The sequence below is a fragment of the Equus przewalskii genome, chromosome 2, assembly GCF_037783145.1.
Source record: "Equus przewalskii isolate Varuska chromosome 2, EquPr2, whole genome shotgun sequence".
NCBI lineage: Eukaryota > Metazoa > Chordata > Mammalia > Perissodactyla > Equidae > Equus > Equus przewalskii.
The window spans coordinates 28848915-28864301 of NC_091832.1; the positions used below are offsets into that span (position 1 = coordinate 28848915).

The window sequence follows — 15387 nt, forward strand, 5'->3', positions numbered from 1 at the left end:
AAAACAATGACCTTGTTTTCTACTTGGTTCACCAGTGTCTGGAGCAGGGCCAGAACAGTACTCAGAAAAAATTTATTGTGTGAGGAAATGTCATTCCCTCTCTGAGCCTCAGTTTCCCCATCTATAAAACAGGGATAATAATATAATAGCATTTACCTCCCAGAGTCATTAAGATTAAATGAAATACACATGTAAGGCCCAGGCCTACTGCCCAGCACTTGGTCACCAGTGGCTAATAATACCATTACTATTCTCAACACCATAATGGAGTCCCCTGACAGGAATGTGTGGGCAGGGCCAGCAGGACTCCCACATGCTCCCCAAACGACCTGAGCTCCAAGCAGCTGGGCTAATTGGCCCTGGTCCATTACTTGTCACTGCCAAAATCTTCAACACCCCATAGCAGAGAGAGGGCAAATTCAGGGATGGAAAGTGGAGGCGAGCGTGCTTCAGCTCAACTGTAAGTTTATTAGAAAGGCCATGGACAGATGAACCCTGAGTTACCAGCTGAGGAAGAAATGAAGAAAAACCCCTGCCCCTGTTGGCCCGCCCCACAGGCCTCCTGTCAACTCTGTCCTGTGGCAGACTCCAACAGAAGTCAGCCAAAAAGTGCTTTCTGGATCCTCCTCTGGGAGCTGCCCAACCTGACTTCAGGGGACCCGCTGGCAGGGCCGACGTGGATGCTGGTGCCTGGAGCTGGGAGCCATGGGGCCTTGATCCTTCCTCTAGCAGGAAGTGGTTCCAGGTCTCCCAGCAGAACAGAACGGAAAAGACGCTGACTGGGTATAGCACAAGTTCTGCTAAACAGCCAAGGGCTCTGGAAGGTGATGCTGGACTGCCTTGGAGGTGGGTGCAGATGGCTACAGATGGCCAATCCTGGGGGTCCCCAGGGTAGGACCCAAAGCTGCTCTAAGGAGTCTCAGCCATAGAGAGCCCTAGTGTGACTCAGTGCCCCTCCTGGGGCTGTACTGGCTATTTCTGCTCCCAGAAAGGCATGTGGATCTTATAAAAGTCCATGGTGGTTGATGCCATTTTGTCCTTAAAAAAAGATAAGAGTTTGTACAGTGAATCGATTTCAACCAGCAGAGCCAGAGCCAAGAAGAGTCCGTCCTGGGGAAGGAAAAGGCACTTCTCACACCCTCACAGGGGTGATCTGGGCTGGCTGCTTCCTGGGCCCCTCGGGGCTCCACTCCCTCTGGCCTTGTGACTCAGGCCTGCTCCCTCTGGGAAGTATGCTGCCTGCATTGAGCTAGCACCGCCCTGCGGCCTGGATGTCCTGGCCCCTCACAGGGTGGTGGACGGCAGCTTCCTCACCCGCCGTTGGGCCAGGATAGATGACTCAATGGGCTTCAGCTGAGGGGTGGGCTTGGAGCTGTTGAGTGCAGAGTACGTAGCTGCCATGGCTCCCTGGGAGAGAAGGTGAGAGGTCAGTTCACAGTGGTAGGAGGTACAGGTGGGAGTGGGTACGTGTACTCTAAGGCCAGCCGCTCCCAGTGTTCCATAGCCCACCTAGCACCCTGTTAATCTAGCCTTGGTGGTCCTTCAAGGTCATTAGTCCTGCCTCCTCCATCAAACTAGAGGCTTCAGAGGTCAGGGGCTATGTCGCCCAGAGGACTTGGGGCTCGTCAGTACACTGTTGACACCCCACATGTTATACTGGGACTCCCTAAGGACAGACAGACAAGGTATCTCCTGGCTCTGCCACCCCAAGTCCTTGCCCATGGAACCTCGGCCTGGGCCCCTGGATGCCCAGCAGCCTGGGGTGGCGTACCTTCACAAGCTGCAGGTCTTGGTGGGACAGCTGGCTCTGGGGAAGCTTGTCTTTCTGGGTGATCCATGGGTGCTGCAGGACCTGCTTAGCTGTGAGGCGCTGGTGGGGGTCCACATGCAGCATCTTGGACACCAGGTCCTGGGAGCACAGCAAGTAAGGGGGTTGGTGGGAGGGGCCAGCAGGGAAGCAAACAGCTGTGTCCTGCTGATGGGGAATGGGAAAGGCAACCACCTCCTGCCATCTCCCTTGCAGTAGCCCCTGTGATCCATTCTCTACATGACTACAGGGCCTCCTCGAGCACATGCCCTTCTTTGGGACTTCTTCCGGGAGCTCCCTTTCCTTTCTCTTTCACTTTCCAGAAGCTATGTAGGAAGGTGGGAAAAACCTAAGGTTGGGGTCAGGCAGACTCAGTTTCAAAACTCGACTCTTCTGCTCAACTGAGTATCCTGGTTACTTCAAGTCTCTGAGCCTCAGTTTCCTCTCTGAAAAACAGGGATACAGCAATACCTGCCTCATAAGGCTGATATGAGGTGGTAGTGTTCATTAAGGGCTCGACCCAGTGTCTGGCATAGAGGTTCTCATAACTGGAACAAATGTTCCCTCCTCTGAGGCCTCTCTGCTTGGTGTGGTCAGTAGCTCTGCTCCATGCCTCCACTGCCTGTACCCCGGGCCAGGAGGACCCACCTCTCTCTGCTGCCTGGCATCTCTGTTCCTTGTGTGCAAGCCTGTATCTCCCCTCATACTAAGTTCCCACAAGGCAAGGGCTGTGATTATGCAGCCCTCTGTCCCCCACAGAGCCCAGAACACAGGAAGGGCCAGTGAATGATCGTCAAGTTGTCCAAACAAGGTCAGGGTGGGGGTGGCCAGTGTGCCTGCAAATCTTTCACTTGGAGAAATACAGCAACATTCCACTTGGAGAAACAAGGCTGCTGGTCACCTGTTCATGAATTAATGAAAAGCCCTGGAATGGGACCTTGCCTCCCCACCCCCAAATGAGCCACATCCAAGCCTTACAGACTCACTTTGGCTGTCTCTGAAACTGTGTTCCAATTTCCCCCGCTGAGGGTGAACTTCCCACTGCCGATCCGGGTCAGGATTTCCTCTGGTGTGTCACTGGGTCCGTTGGCAAATGGAGTGTATCTGGAGAAAAGTCCACCCAGTCTGGGTATCGCCTCTGGCCTCCATCCTGGAGCTAGGGGTGAGGTGGGGGGCTGTGTCTCCCCCTTCAGACAGGGTGCTCCCAAGGGCAGGATCTTTCTCCTCAAGGTAGAGTTCCCAAAGGCAGTGCCATGTCCCTATCTTCAGACCTTTCTGAGGCAAGGCTGAGTCTCTCCCATCAGACAAGCACCACCTTAGCCTATACACTAGGCTGGAGGAAGGGGTGGGGGGCTTGGAGGGGTGTAGGGCAGTGGGGCACTCACCCTGCCAGCATGGTGTACAGCAGAATGCCCAGGCTCCAGATGTCACAGCCTTCATCGTAGCCCTGGCGCTTCAGCACCTGGCAGGAAGGAAGGCAGGGGAGGGAGGTCAGTCTGAGGGGCAGTGGCAAGTGGCCCCATATGTTTGCCTGCTATTCCCCAAAGGGTAGGACAAAGGTCCCAGCCATGGGCTGGATCCTCCTTGGTGGCTCCCAAGACCACACAGACTGGAGTCCTGGACAGCGTGCGAACTCTAGAAGGGGCACAAGGCCTCCTGTGCCAGCACCCCTCTCTCTCGCAGCTGAGGAGCCTGGGCCACTCACCTCAGGTGCGACGAAGTTGGCAGTGTAGCAAGGTGTCATGAGGAGCCCGTTCTCAGCCCGCAGCTGCTTGGCAAAGCCGAAGTCGCAGATGCGCAGGCACTCGGGGTTCCCAGATTCATCCACGTACAGGATGTTGCTGGGCTTGAGGTCCCTATGCACAACCTGGGGGCAGAGGGCTAGGGTCAGCTCTCATGGTGGGCAGGCTGCTAGTGGCCCAGGTCAACTGCCAGGGATGGGAGAGTTAGGAAGACACGTCTAGAGAGAGGGACAAAAGGACCGAGAACCTGAAAGGAGGGAAAGGGGTTGAAATGGGGCCCTTAGTGCTGCTGGTACTGCCGACTTGAAATCTCTACGTCAATGTCTATGAGGCAGCTCTAACTTCATCCATCCACACTGAACTCCTCATTTCTCCCCTCAAGTCTGCTCATCGCATAATCTTACCTAATGGCAACTCCATCCTTTCCATTGCTTGGATCATTCTCAATTCTTCTTTTTTTCTCATATTCCTCAATCAATCCATAAGCAAACTGCGCTGGCTCTACCATTAAAATATATCCAGAGCTCAACCACTTCTCAGCCCCTCTATTGGCAGCACTCTGATCCCAGCCACTAGCATCCCTCCCCTGGATCACAGTAACCCCTTCCTAACCAGTCTCCCTCTTCTACCCTAGCCTCCTACAGTCTATGCTACACAGGGCAGTCAGAGCAATCCTGTTAAATGTAAGTCAGATCACACCATGCTGGCTCAAAACCTTCCAGGCTTCCCCTATTAAGAGGAAAAGTCCTTACAGTGGCCTCCGTGGCCTCCGTGGCCCACCTGCTCTCTCCCCTGCCACTCACCCACATCTCTCACACTCTGGTCTTCTCCTTCTTGCACTCTCCTTCTTGTTCAGTTGGCTTCAACCACACCAACTCTTTGCTCTTCCTTCAACATGCCAAGCACACTCCTGCCTCAGGGTCTTGCACCTGCTGTTCCTTCTTTCTGGAACACTCTTCCCTCAGGCACCTGCCTGGCTTGTGCTATTGTTTCTTTCAGGTCTCAGTTCAAATGTCACCTAATTAGTGAGGCCTTCCCTGGACAATTCCATACAAAATAGCAATCACTGACCAGTACTCCCTAGTGTCCTTACCCTGCTTTATTTTTATCCATAGCATTTTCCACCATTTGACATAATATTTACTTGACTGTTTTCTGAATCTAGCCACTGAATGTAAGCTCCATGAATATCTTGCTCTCTGCTGTATCCCAGCATTTAGCAGGGTTCTTAGCACACAGGAGGTATTCCATAAATATCTGTTGAATAAATGGATGAATGACACTCACCACTGAGGCCTTAAGCAAATGACTTTCCTCTGGCCTCCATTTGTTCACATCTGTAACCTAAGGGGGATGAACCACTCCACTTTTCATCCTCTCCCTCTCCCTCTGTATGGTTCTATTCATAGCTACTCCTCTATCACCCAATTATCAACTACTCTCAGATCTCTGACCTTAGCCCAGAACTTTCCTAAGTCCACGCTCACATAGCTGCTTACCAGACGGCGACCACTGAATGTTCCACAGCCCTTCAAACCCAACACATTGCAGACTAAACTTGTGCTCACCTTCCTGCTCCTCCTTCTATGAGCTAATGGTACTTTCCCGGGCATTGCCAAAAACCTTCAATGGCTCCCTACTACCTGCAAGATAAAGCCCAAAGTCCCCAGCCTGGTGTGGGAGGCTCAGCTATCCATCCCAGCCTCATGGTCCACCACATATCCTCAAGCGCCCTGAGCTCAGGCCAATGGGGGCTCCTTTGGCCATAAATAACTCTATCTGTCTGTGGAATGCCTGCTCACCTCCAGCACCCAGCACAGGGCCTAGCACAGAGAACTTTGTGCAACGAATGAATGAATCACATCTCTGAAACAGGCGGAAACCTTGCAGATTAGATGAGTTGAGTCTCACAGATTAGTTGGCTTTGCGAGATGGTCCTTTCATAGTCCCAACTGAGCCCTGAGCCCTCCAGCAGGTGCCCACAAGGCAGGCAGATTGGAGGGTAAACATGGCCCAGGACAGCCCACCTCCACAGAGGGAAGAGTGCCAGGCAGACAAGGAGGAAAGGGCAACAGTGGCAGGACGGTCCCAGCAACGTGCTGCGAATTATATCCAAGTCCTGGGAAAGCCTCTTCCTGGGGAGTGTCTGCCCAGCTCCATGGGCTCTCTCCTTCCTAATACAGTCATATGGCCCCGAGGACAAGCCTAGACCCTCGGGAATGTACACTCTTCTCTCTTCCCTGCAGAGGACCCGGCCAAGATTCCCAGAGGTCAGAGATGCTAGCCTGGCTGAGGACACCAACTACCTAGTACAAATGATCCTCCTGGTTTACAAAGCACTTCCCAGGCCATGGTCTCAATGCGGCTGCCCGTTACACCTTGGTAAGAGGGCAGGGCAGGGATTGTTGGCTCCATTATACAGAGAAGGAAACTGAGGCTATCAGAAGAGAGTTGACTTGCTCATGTAAAAAGAAGAGGTGAGACTTGAAACCCAGATCTGACCTTAATTCCACGGTCTTTCCAGTTTAGGGTGGCACAGATGACACTTTTGGGAAACAGGGATATGGGAGTTTTCCATCTTTAGCCTGCCCTATCACAACATAGAGAAATGACACTCCTACATGTAACTGCGGCTCACCATGGCAGACAGCCCCAAAGCTGATCCGGATACCTGCTCCCCAGGTGTACATGTGGCTGGGACACATATTCTCACATCTCACTGCACTGAAAGGCTCAGCAGGCTGGGCAAGCAATGAGCAAAGCCAGGCTGAGTGGGAGCCACGCCAACCAGTCTACAGGGGCAGCTGCTACTTCCTCCAGCTGACAGTCACCACACAGCCGCTCAGGCCCAGGTTTTGAAAGCAGTCAAATTACCAAACCAAACCAAACCCAAAACAAAAACACTCCACATCTTGCAGGCCAAACAAAATATGTGTACAGGCCAAATGCAGCCACTGAGTCAACAGGCTGTGGCCTCTGGTACTGTTGTGATTTCAGTCAGGAGTCAGGCGGGCCAGAGCGTAAATCCTGGCTTTGCAAGCAGTAGCTCTGTGATCTTGGGTACATCACTTAACCTCTAGCCTTTGGTTTTCTCACCTGTAAAATGGGGCTGGTAATAGTGCTCAGCCTCCAGGGTTGCAGGAACGAGCACATGAGTTTTGTACCAAGAATATTTAGCATAGGTGTTGGGAAATGGCAACTGCTGTCATAGTAACTCCAGCACTCCCTGGGGCTGAAACCCACCCTCATGCTGGATGTTAAGACAGTGAGTGCTTATTAAGAAGCACTTTAAAATGAGAGGACAAGAAGGACAGGAAAATTAGAGGACAGATGCTGTCGCAAGCAGCATCTGATCACACACAAGTTAGGAGCACAGACTGGAGACAGATTAACTATGAAACTTTTACTTAAGCTCCCAGACCCTCAGTTCCCTCACTTATGAAATGGGCAGAATGATAATACTTTCTTCATAGGTTTGTTGGAACAATTAAATGAGCTGCTATGTAAAGAGATGAGAACGCTATTTGGCCTGTGGAAAGTGCTACGTGATGATAGCTGCCATTAGCAGCAGCAGCATCTTTGTCAGCACCAGCATCATCAGAGGATGTGCATTTGGGTGCCTGTGACCAGCCAAAAATAAACAAGATGAAGTTCTTCTATGAAATACATCTGGTTAACAGAGAAGCCAAAGTGTGATTCTCTATTGAGTTCTTAAACAGCTGTCCCCGGCATGCTGGGTGTCTTACAGAAACACAAGGGAAGCCAGAAACTTAAAAGGGCTCCACATATTAAACAAAGAACTCTTGCAAAATAAGATGAAAAAGGCAGACAACTCAATTTTCAAAAATGGACAAAAGACTCGACAGGTATTTCATAAAAGAGGCTATCCAAATGGCAATAAACACATGAAAAGGTGCTCCACTTCATTAGGCATCAGGGAAATGCAAATTAAAACCACTACGAGATACCATTCCACATCTCCCAGAATAGCTATGATTAAAAAGATGGAAAATACCAAGTGTTGGCAAGTACCAGAACTCTCACACGCTTCTGGTGGGAGCGTAAATTGGTAAAACTTTGGAAAACTGTTTGGCAACACCCACTAAAGATGAACAGATGCGTACACTACGACCCAGCAATTCCACTGCTGAGGATACACTCAACATTAAAACGTACATCTGCTCACCAAAAGCCAAGTACTAGAATGTCACAGCAGCATTATTTGTCACAGTCAAAAACTAGTAACAACCCCACGTCCATTAACAGTAGAATGGACACTTAAATCATGGTCTGTTCATCCAGTAGAAACTACACAGCAATGGGAATGAATGAACTACAGCCACACAACATCTAAATGAATCTCAGAGAGGATGTTGAGTGGCAGAAGCCAGATATAAAAGGGTATGTTGAGGGGGTGGCCCCGTGGCATAGTGGTTAAGCTCATGCGCTCCACTTTGGCAGCCCAGGTTGTGCAGGTTCGGATCCCGGTTACGGACCTAGCACTGCTCGTCAAGCCACGCTGTGGCAGCATCCCACATAAAATAGAGGAAGATTGGCACAGATGTTAGCTCAGCAACAATCTTCCTCAAGCAAAAAGAGGAAGACTAGCAATAGATGTTAGCACAGGGGCAACCTTCTTCACCAAAAAAAAGAAAGAAAGAAAAGAAAAGAAAGGAAGGAAGGAAGGAAGGAAGGAAGGAAGGAAGAAAGAAAGGAAAGAGTATGTTTCTATAAAATTCAAAGATGGGTAAAACTAATCTAAGGTATTAGAAATAAGCCTAGAATGGTTATCCTTGGGGAGGGGACAGTGCCAGGGAGGGGCACAAAGGGATTTTAGGAGAACTGGAAATTCTTCATTTCTTGATCTGGGTGCCAGTTACATGGGTGTATTCACTTTTTGAAAATTTACTGACCTGTACATTATGATTTCTGTTTATGCGATACTTCAATAAAGATAACATTAAAACAAATAGGAGGGGCTGGCCTGGTGGCAGAGCAGTTAAGTTCGCACATTCTGCTTTGGCGGCCCCCAGTTCACCGGTTTGGATCCCGGGTGTGGACATGGCACCGCTTGACAAGCCATGCTGTGGTAGGTGTCCTACATATAAAGTAGAGGAAGATGGGCATGGATGTTAGCTCAGGGCCAGGCTTCCTCAGCAAAAAGAGGAGGACTGGTGACAGATGTTAGCTCAGGGCTAATCTTCCTCAAAAAAAAAAACAAAAACAAATAGGAGGTCTCAGTGGACCCTGCTCCTGGTCACCCCCTTCCCATCCCTCAGCTCTTATGACATCTCCAGCTTCTAGACCAAAGACACTGCCAGTGCATAATCAGCCCAGAGAATCTCCCTCCAAATACCTTACCAAGAAGAGCTTCCCGTTTCCTCATCATCTGCTCTGGGTATTTGGAAAGGGCCAGAAACTTTGGAGACCCACAGACTCCCAGCTTTGGGAAAGACAATTTTTCCCCTAACACCTCCACCAAGTGGCCGTCTGTTCTTGGAGTCTACACATCCCCTGTGGAGGAGGCTCACTACTTTGGGAGGCAGCTCCCACTCCAGAAAGTTCTTCCTTGTTCTGAGCTTTAGGTAACCCACTGGAAACGCACTGCTTCGTCTCTGTCTTCTAAACCTTCTTGGGGGTAACTTTAACTAGTATTCACTTGAGAACAAAAAGGGAAAAGGAAACACATTTACTGTCTGACCTGCCATATTTAAATATTAGTCTGTTTGCTCTGGCCATTTCAGAAACCAAAACCACTTCAAACATACCCTTTACGGTACATGTGGTAACCAAGTTGAAGCTCTGGTTATGAGGTAAAGTTCTTTTTTACAAAAGAATTCCTCCTAATAAATTAGACAGAATCAGACATTGCCATTTTTGCAAACCCTAATGAAATAATTAATTCAGGCAAAGCTCCTGAGAGGATGAAAGCATTACATGAAAAGTTGGTGAGGATCTTTACAAGACACCACCAGGCCCACACACCACCACCTGCCACTGTTCCCCCAGCCCTAGACTGTTACCACCTGATATGACTAATGACTAACGAGGGCAACATGACACTGTGCTTGCAGACATGACGCCATATGAGGTACCCTGCACCTCCTATGAGGTGTTTTTAACTCCTCACTCCTAAAAAGAAGTTGAAGCTGAACATAATAAGACTTTAGAACACCTTGCAGTATACAAGATATACACGCAATAAAGATCGCCTGTAACTGGGGCCAGCCCCGTGGCCGAGTGGTTAAGTTCGCGCGCTCTGCTTCGGCGGCCCAGGGTTTCGCCAGTTCGAATCCTGAGAGCAGACATGGCACCGCTCATCAAGCCACGCTGAGGTGGCATCCCACATGCCACAACTAGAAGGACCCACAATTAAAAATACACAACTACATCCCAGAGGGCTTTGGGAAGAAAAAGGAAAAATAAAATCTTAAAAAAAAAAAAAAAAAAGATTGCCTGTAACAAACTGATGCCATGAGGAAGCAGACAGATACATTCAGAATGCAGGACATTCCACAGAACTGATCTCTTCCACAAGTCAGTGGCATAAAAAAGGGAGGTTTTACTATGGAGGTTACATGGATGTACACATTTAACAAAACTCATTGAATTGTACACTTAAGATCTACTGTATGCAAATTTTATCTCAGTTTTAGAAAAGACACTTAAGGGATATAACAAGGGAGTGAAAGGCAGGGACCTTGCAGAGATTGTGATTCCAATAAACCAACTGCAAAACGATATTTCTGAAAGGACAACAGGGGAAATGCGTCTATTGACTGCGTACTACACGAAAACAAGTAACTGTTAATTTTCCTAGTTGTTATGAAAGAAAATGTTTGCCTTTTTTAGAGTTACAGATATACAACTAAGATGATGTAAGGTCTGAGATATGCTTTAAAATACTTTAATTATAGGCATTTATGGCTTAAGTGTCATAATGTCTGCAACGTCCTTTCAAATGCACCTGTAAAAAATAGATATTTCTAGAGAGAGAGAGACAAAGAGAGACAGAAAAAGAAAGAGAGAAAGCAAATCTGGCAGACTATTAACACGTGGTGAATCTAGAAGGGAAATGACTTTCATCGTACTATTCTTTTAAGTCTTCTATGGGTTTGAGCTTTTTTCCTCAAGAAAAAGTTGGGAAAAATACTTTAGCAACAACAAAAAAGAAAGGAAGGAAGGAAGGAAGGAAGGAAAAAACCTTGACTATTCTTGAATCTGGGTGATAGGTATCTAGGGGTTCACAACACTATTCTTGTAGTTGTGTAAATGTTTGAAAATTTCCATAATAAAAAGTTAATTTAAAAAAAGGCACAGTAATGATCTGATCCTATTTCCCCTTAATGTTTACGTGGCATTTCCCACGGGCCAGCACAGCACCTCACTTCACCCCACATCCACCCTGTGAGGGGGCAGCTCTTGTTATTGCGAGTTTGCAGATGAGGAAATGGCTCAGAGAGATGAGAGGCTTTCCCAACCTCACGCAGAGGACTTGGACACAGACAGTCGGATTCCAGAGCCTACATTCTTAACCCTCACACCATCTCACTGGAAGTACCCTGCAGCATCATCTCCTCCAGAGAAACTCATGCTAACTCTGCTTTTGGCTTCGATATACTATAAGGAACTTTCCACCTCTACCTTGTGTAATGATAAAGGCCAAGTCCTACCATTTGGATGTATACCTCTTCTGCAGCACCTGCTGTGTTTGAGCATCATTTCCTCTGCATCCACTTCTTCTGTCCTAGCAGCCGAACCCACAGCCAGATTCACTTCCCTGAAGCCCTGCAGCTCCCCACAGTGACCCTGCTGCTTCCTAGCTCAAAAACTCACTCCCCGTCTGCAGCTCCCCACTTGAATCCCTCAGTCAGACATTCTGGCACCATTCTTCCCTGGCTGTGTGACCTTCGGCAAGTGACCTCACATCTCTGAGCCTCAGTCTTCTTACCTGTAAAGTGGGGCCAATAACAGTACCTACCTCATTGTGTTGTTGTGAAAATCAATTGAGATAATGTAAAGAAAGAATTTAGCATGGTGCCTGGCACACAGTAGATAGTGAATTAAATGTTTCTTTTCACAATTTGGCCTCATGTCTCCCTCCCCCCCTTCCTTCCTTATATCCATCCACCCATCCCTAGTCTCCCCTCTATCTGGCTGGTTGACGACTGCCACTGCCTAGGCCATGGTTCGTGTACTCTGCTGACGGTATGACCTTTGGCAGTCCCCCACCCCCACTCAATGTCCCCTACTCCAGACTTACCCCCTGGGAGTGCAGATACTCCACGGTCTTGCTGATGGTGTGCAGAACAAAGCTGGCCTCCCGCTCTGAGAAGAATTTCTGCCGTAGGATCTTGTCCAGCAGCTCCCCACCCCGCATCAGCTCTGTCACCAGGTATACGTGTTTGCCATCATCATACACCTGCCAGAGACCTCACCATCAGGCCCCTCCCCTCAATGCCAGGCCTGGCCTCTTGGTCACCAGCTCACCAGGCCAGGAAGAATGACATAAGCCTTGGGCATATGTTCTGCTCTGTGCTTCAGTGGCCTTGGCAGGGCCTTTGCCTATCTGGTCCCTGTCCTCCTTGGATAGAGGATGCTGGCACTAGTCCCCTCATGGGCTGGAAAGCTCTCAGAGAATGCCCGAGTCTGAAGTGGAGGGCTCCTGGGGTGAAGTCAACCTGGAAGCACTAAGGGTCCTCCTCCTCCCATGAGCAGAGGAGGATCCCGTCAAAGGAATGTCAGCCTTGAGACAAATCCTAGAGTTGATGCTCCCGTCTCCACCCCCGTCTCAAGGACCCCCACTCACATCTTTCAGAGTGATGATGTTGGGGTGCTGCCCGTACCGCAGAAGAATCTCAATCTCTTCCGAGGGATCCCGCTTGCTCTTGTCAATGACCTGAAGAAAGGGGGTGCATGTGGCAGCGGGACAGTCTCCAGAGCCCCTCTCTGCCACAGAGCCCACACTGCAAGGCCTGGGGGTCTCAGCCATACACCTTTCACCCATCCACAGAGCCTCAGGCACCAACCCTCCCCCACAAAAGAGCCAAGGCTACCCTGGTCTCTCCCCAGCCCAGCAGCCTATGACGAGACATAGCCAGAACGCCCACCTTGACAGCATACTCCATGTTGGTGGCCTTGTGGACACAGCGCTTGCACACGGAGTAGGAGCCCACACCAATTGTCTCCTTTACCACGTAGCCATCGCTAAAAACCAGGTTCTTCCCATGGAGTTGCTGCAGGAGACCAAGAGGTGGGGCTGACCCTCTGCACTAGAATGCAGGGGTCGTCCCCCAGCACCCAAGACCTTGGCTCAGTGACGATGGCAACAGGGAAGATTCAGGAGGCCTGGGATAGAATGTTGGCTCTGTGACCTCGGGCAAGAATCTGCCCCTCGCTGGGCCTCAGCTTTCTGCTCTATACCATGGGCACACTTGCCGGATCCCAGCCTGCGGTCAGGGGGTGGGGGAGGGGACAGGCAACACAGCCACAACAAACACATTAAGACGTTTGCGGCTCTGAAAAGGCTGGGCAGGCCCAAGAGGGATGCAGGAGCCCTGAGCTGGGTCCCAGCTCTGCCACTGACTGTGGCCTTGGGCGAGGTGCCTCTCCTTTCTGGGGTGTCACAGCCCACTTCATGAGGTGTCTCAAAGCTCTGAGACATTAACAATAGTAAATGGCTTCTATGGTGCTTAGGGTGTGGCAGGCACTGCTCTGAGCACTTTTCATCAGGTGACCACATACCCCATGGACAGCCCCAGTTTACACATGCTGTCCTTGCATCCAGTCTGGTTTAACATTTGTCCCGGAAGAGATGTCCCAGTTGGATACCAGATTACACAGTCACCTTAACTTTCCACATATTAACTCATGTAGTCCTCATAAGAACCCTATAGAGAAAGGTTCTATCATCACCCCCATTTACAGATGAGGAAACTGAGGCATGAGGAAGGTAAGTGTCCCCTCCAAAGTCCCTTACCTTGGAAGCTCTGCACCCAGGCAACGAGCTCCAGGGTCTACATTCTTGCCTCTCAATTCTACATTTCCCATGGAGCCGGAAAGTGTAAAAGTAGGGGACAGTGTGAGGAGCCATAAGCCCCCTGCCACCCATCCCCATCAGGGGCCTGACAGCCATCCCCCAGCACCACCGCCCTGGGCACCCCCTTGTATATCCAGGCTCTGCAATGTCCCTGGCTCTGTGCCAGGAAATTTAGATCTGTGTTGTCATCCCTGTTTTACAAATGGGGAAACTGAGGCTCGAGAAAGTTTGGAGGCCCAATGGGCTACACAGTGGCAATCAGGGTTTGAACCCAGGCCTGTCCAACTCAGAGCCTGTGTTCTCAGCCATTCTGCCTTGTAGCTTCTAGATGGAGAAGGACAAATAAGCAGCAGTCTCCTGCCCCTCACCTGTACCACCGAGTGCAGTGGAGCCTGTGTGCTGCGAGGCTTGCCATCATCCTCCATCAGGCCAGTGGCCACGAAGCTGAAGCCACGAAACAGCTGATGGGCACCAGCGCTGGGGGGGATGCCTGGGGAGTCTGCAGGGGCGGGAGGGGGATGCGAGCCTGAGGAGGTGCCCTTGACCCCGAGGCAGCCCAGCAAAGGGAGACCATGGGGCTTCCAGGCCTGCCTCAGCAGCTGGCTGTGGTGGGAGCTTGGTCAGGGCCCTCATCCCAGGCCTCATCTGTTCACGTGTTTAGACCAGCCCAGCCCTGACACACAAGGAACAGAAAAGACCCCCACATCCGGCATCCAGCCCAGGCCAAGACACTTCATCCCTTCCTGGAGGCCTCCTTCCTGGCCTCGCCGCCTCAGGTCTGCCCCTTTAGGTTCATCTTCTGCACAGCAGCCGGAGGGATGGCTCCAACCACAAATCTAACCCCCTGTCTGTAAGCCTCAACTGCTCCCCTCTGCCCTCAGGAGAAAGCCCTGGCAATTGAGGTCCTTGTGATCTTAGCCTCCTCTCTCTCCACTTCACAGCTCAGCCACGCTGGACTTCTCAGATTCTTAAAGGAGACTCTGAGCCACTGCACATGCTTTTCCCTCTAACTAAATAATCCACTCCTTGTCCATCCTTTGAGGCTCAGCTTCCACGCTCTCTTCCCTGAGAAGCCTTGCCTGAGGCTGCTCCTCCAGCCCCTCGTCCCCATTAAAGCACTTGTCATGCTGCCCAGTAGTTGTTTTCACGTCTCTCCCCGCAACCACAGCCTGATCTCTATGAAGGCAGGACCTGGGTCTGTCTTGTTCACCATGAGTCTCCCGTGGCTGACACACAGTAGGGACCTGGTACGTATTTGTCAGATAAATGAATGCAGATGGAACAAACTGCTCGGACAAGTGCTAAGCTTCCTGTCATCAGAGATGTGCAAGCCAAAGTGAGAAAAACACTCGCTTTGCTAAAACCTGCCCCTCCGGGAGGCCTTCTAAAACTAAGATTTCCTCCCAATATCTGGCTAAAATGTTAAGATTTACCAAGCTTCCTCCCAGAAGCCCCCTCTGTGCTTCTCACAGTAACCCCAGGGAGTGAGTGGGTCTGTGGCTGAGCCTATCTTCCAGATGAGTACACTGAGACCCAGCCATCAGTGTAGCCAAAGTTGATTTCCACATTTGCCCCGACCCGTGGGCGCTGTCACCTCTGCTCTGCCAGACCGTCTCCACCTCGCGGTTTTGCTGGGTCAGATGCTTTAGCCCTGACGTGAGTGTGAGCCTGATGTGTTTGGTCTTCCCAGTGGGCTGGAAGATGCCTGGGGCAGGGGTCTTGACTTTTCTATTGTGGCCTTAACCACCCACTTACCCCCACCCCCTCACCCAGACAAAGAGGCCCATAGAGCCCTGGAG

At 50.5% G+C, this 15387-nt stretch overlaps 1 protein-coding gene across 8 annotated transcripts in view; it reads right to left on the reverse strand.

The window, feature by feature from the left end:
- Window positions 1-448: 448 nt before the first annotated feature.
- Window positions 449-15387, reverse strand: part of RPS6KA1 (ribosomal protein S6 kinase A1) — a 37497-nt gene continuing 22558 nt past the window's right edge. For 5 of the 8 annotated variants that reach the window (XM_070597293.1, XM_070597280.1, XM_070597292.1 and 2 more), the window contains 9 exons: window positions 13957-14087; window positions 12660-12785; window positions 12359-12448; window positions 11813-11971; window positions 3513-3674; window positions 3193-3269; window positions 2794-2911; window positions 1772-1909; window positions 449-1407 (listed from right to left, as the gene is read on the reverse strand). In XM_070597293.1, coding sequence (XP_070453394.1) covers window positions 1285-1407; window positions 1772-1909; window positions 2794-2911; window positions 3193-3269; window positions 3513-3674; window positions 11813-11971; window positions 12359-12448; window positions 12660-12785; window positions 13957-14087 — 1124 coding nt within the window. In that variant the 3' untranslated portion in view covers window positions 449-1284. Of the gene's footprint in view, window positions 1408-1771; window positions 1910-2793; window positions 2964-3192; window positions 3270-3512; window positions 3675-11812; window positions 11972-12358; window positions 12449-12659; window positions 12786-13956; window positions 14088-15387 lie in introns of all 8 variants that reach the window. The other 3 variants (XR_011533794.1, XR_011533803.1, XR_011533780.1) reach the window with 1 other exon arrangement.